Genomic DNA, 2,891 nt, shown 5'->3' on the forward strand with positions numbered 1-2,891 from the left:
TACTCGGGTTCGAATTACATTGTTTGTATAAGAATTCTTATTACTAACTGACCTATTGAACTGAGGCACATGTAATGAAAAATGTCTTTTTAATAATCTATATGTTTTCAGTACTCAATGCACCTTAATACACTAACCAGTAGTTTTCAAAGAGTATTACACAGAATTTTTCGGTGAAGGAGAAATAAGATATCTCCTGATCAATCTCTACTTCTATTACATCCTGAAATCGAAGTATCGTATTCTTTTCTCAAAGCATGGGAAATCTATCAATATATTAGAATGAATAACATTAATGTTTGTTAAAGAACGTTGACAACTAATGTAGTTATCTGGTTAAAAAAAAAAGAAATATAGGATTAAGTGAAAATGTGTAAACTAGGTTATATATAAGTTTTGATTTGTTTAGTGAAATTCATGGCATTAATATAAATTATGTCACGGGATTTGGAAATAAGAAAATATTGAATCGTTTAAAGAAATGTAATAATATCAAATAATCTGTCATAAGTGAATAGGTTAGTTCTATCAAAAAGTACGATAAATGGATATCTGACAGAAATGTGAAAACTAATCTATACTTGAGAAATTGAAAAAAAAGAAGTTTCTTAAATCTAATGTTGCCTTCTTATTCTGACCTATACACTATCTGTTATCGCTTATAGTTTTGATTTAAGTTGAAATGACATTTTCAAAATAAACGCTGTGAATCGTAATCAGAATCAAAAAGAAATGGAGAGTGGGATAGATAATACTTATGTTCTGTCAGATTGTCCAATTTCAACTAATGGTTTTGACTAATAAATTCCTTAACATTTGACATTTTACATATGGAGAAGAAATATAACTCTTTGTGATGAAGCTTAGCACGACGCATAGGAAACCTTAAAAGTATACTTCAATTTTTATTCAGAATTAATTAGGCTGGAAAGCACCAAAAATTATTTTTAGACAAAGTAATAAAATTTATGCAAACAAGCGTTCACGATGATTTGGTTTTCGTATCCCTAGCATCATACAAAAATCCTTATAAGTTTCTATATTAGAAGCTTATATTAATCCATTGTTTTCTGACTGGAAACTCTGTCAATCAGAGAAGTCAACAAGAAATCAAATGTACTATAGTGAGACGTCATCTCATTAAATCTAAATGAACTATGAAACCTACCACTTTGATCTTCATTCCCTGTATTCATTGAATTATTATCGATTAGCTTGGTAAAGTGTAACTGAAAAGAAATGAGATTTTTTACTCATGTCTAAACACACAGCATTGAATGGGACAATTATTATTTACTTAATCCTACAGAATAAATGTTAACTTAAATATTCTTTCCTAATGGAAAATTATTTTTTAGCTATCGAGCAGTTTCAGCGACTTGCTTTTAAATGTTTCTTTCAGTGTTAGACTGATCCTGAAATATGTGACATTTTCATGTTGGTTCAGTAACACCCAGTTATCAAACCTTTTCACTTCTTCAAATAATTTTAGATGTTGGTATTATCCAACAGAATGATTAGTCATAAGCAGTTCTATATTGATAAACTTTAATAATAATTTCAAACCACTAGTGTCTATTGGTAAAAAGTATTCAGAATGACTCTTACCATTTTTATTGGCTTATAGTCATTTTTGAAAAGTATTGTGTTTTACTTGGAGATCAGTTAGTTTATGTAAATTAATTGGTCAGGCTCATTTTTAAACTAAAAAATTAAAACCAGTAGTAACAAAGAATAAAAAACTAGATGTATGAAGTAGAGATTACCAGTTGTAATAGTATTGTTTATATTAACATATCACGAAAATATAACAAATTGTCGTGGTAACTAAGACAGTCCGTGGTAAAAAAATAATGGAAACTCAGTAATCAACTAGTGTACTTTCATCACTTTGTGCTTCAAAGTTAGTTTTCTATAAAATTTACTTTATTGAATAGCTTCTTTGATTGATAGATCAGAGTAAACTGAAGATGTTTTATTTGCATGTAAAATTTGATTGATGATTATGAAATTCAACTCTGATCGTGTTCTTCTTCACTAAAGAACAACTCAATGACTTCAAACTTTACTATACAATTATATATTGATGTTGCATGTGCGTAAAACATAATTGATTTAATACTTGGTGCTAGAAACTTATGAATCAGACGACATAAGTAGGATCATGAAGGTCTCAGATGCAGATTTATTAAACGCCAAAAATAAATAAAAATAATATCAGAACACATTTAATTTGTATGACTTATTTACAGTCAGATTAACAGTCGGATTTTTATACGTCGAAACCAGTAGTATATAGCACCGTTGAATTAATAAATTACTGTGTGAATGTCTTTTTATAACATCACATAATTAGGCATCTACAACCAGCAGATGTAACTAACTGAATAAGCTATATCATTACCCCTTCTTTAAATGTGAATGCATATCACAGATGATTCGAAAAATCTCAAATCAACTAAGTCCTTACTTATTATATCAGCCAGCATTCACAGACTTCAAATTGTTAGTGATATTATATTCATAACTACTTTTTGTGATAATAAACATAAATTCCTTTAAAATATAAGAACTTTCGTCTAAATTAGAGCGAATAGTTTCACAGTATTTGGGAGCCGAGTTGATGTACGATTTGTTCATTACAAAGTTATCTTCATTCATTTACGATAATATGAAACTGATTTTCTTGAAAAATATCTTCAGAAATAAAAGCAGCTCCTTTTATTTTATTTCTGTAGCTATATGGATTCGTTATTTCTGTCTGTAATATTTATTTGTTAAAGACTCTGTAACATAAGGTACACATAATCAGTGTTCACAATTGATTGATCACTGGGTGGTGATCAATGTCATGCGTGTCAAGTCCTTCTTAGTGCTGATCGAATGCCATC

General features: G+C 29.0%; 1 protein-coding gene across 1 annotated transcript in view; it reads right to left on the bottom strand.

Moving 5' to 3' along the window:
• Nucleotides 1–302: 302 nt before the first annotated feature.
• The window catches only part of Smp_127220 (hypothetical protein), a gene marked incomplete at both ends in the record, with an annotated part of 4,549 nt that continues 1,960 nt past the window's right edge, over nt 303–2,891 (bottom strand). Inside the window, one exon of the mRNA XM_018794083.1 lies at nt 303–332. Within this exon, the coding sequence (XP_018648531.1) occupies nt 303–332 (30 nt within the window). The remainder of the gene's footprint in view (nt 333–2,891) is intronic.

This window comes from Schistosoma mansoni, chromosome 1 (assembly GCF_000237925.1).
Source record: "Schistosoma mansoni strain Puerto Rico chromosome 1, complete genome".
Taxonomy (NCBI): domain Eukaryota; kingdom Metazoa; phylum Platyhelminthes; class Trematoda; order Strigeidida; family Schistosomatidae; genus Schistosoma; species Schistosoma mansoni.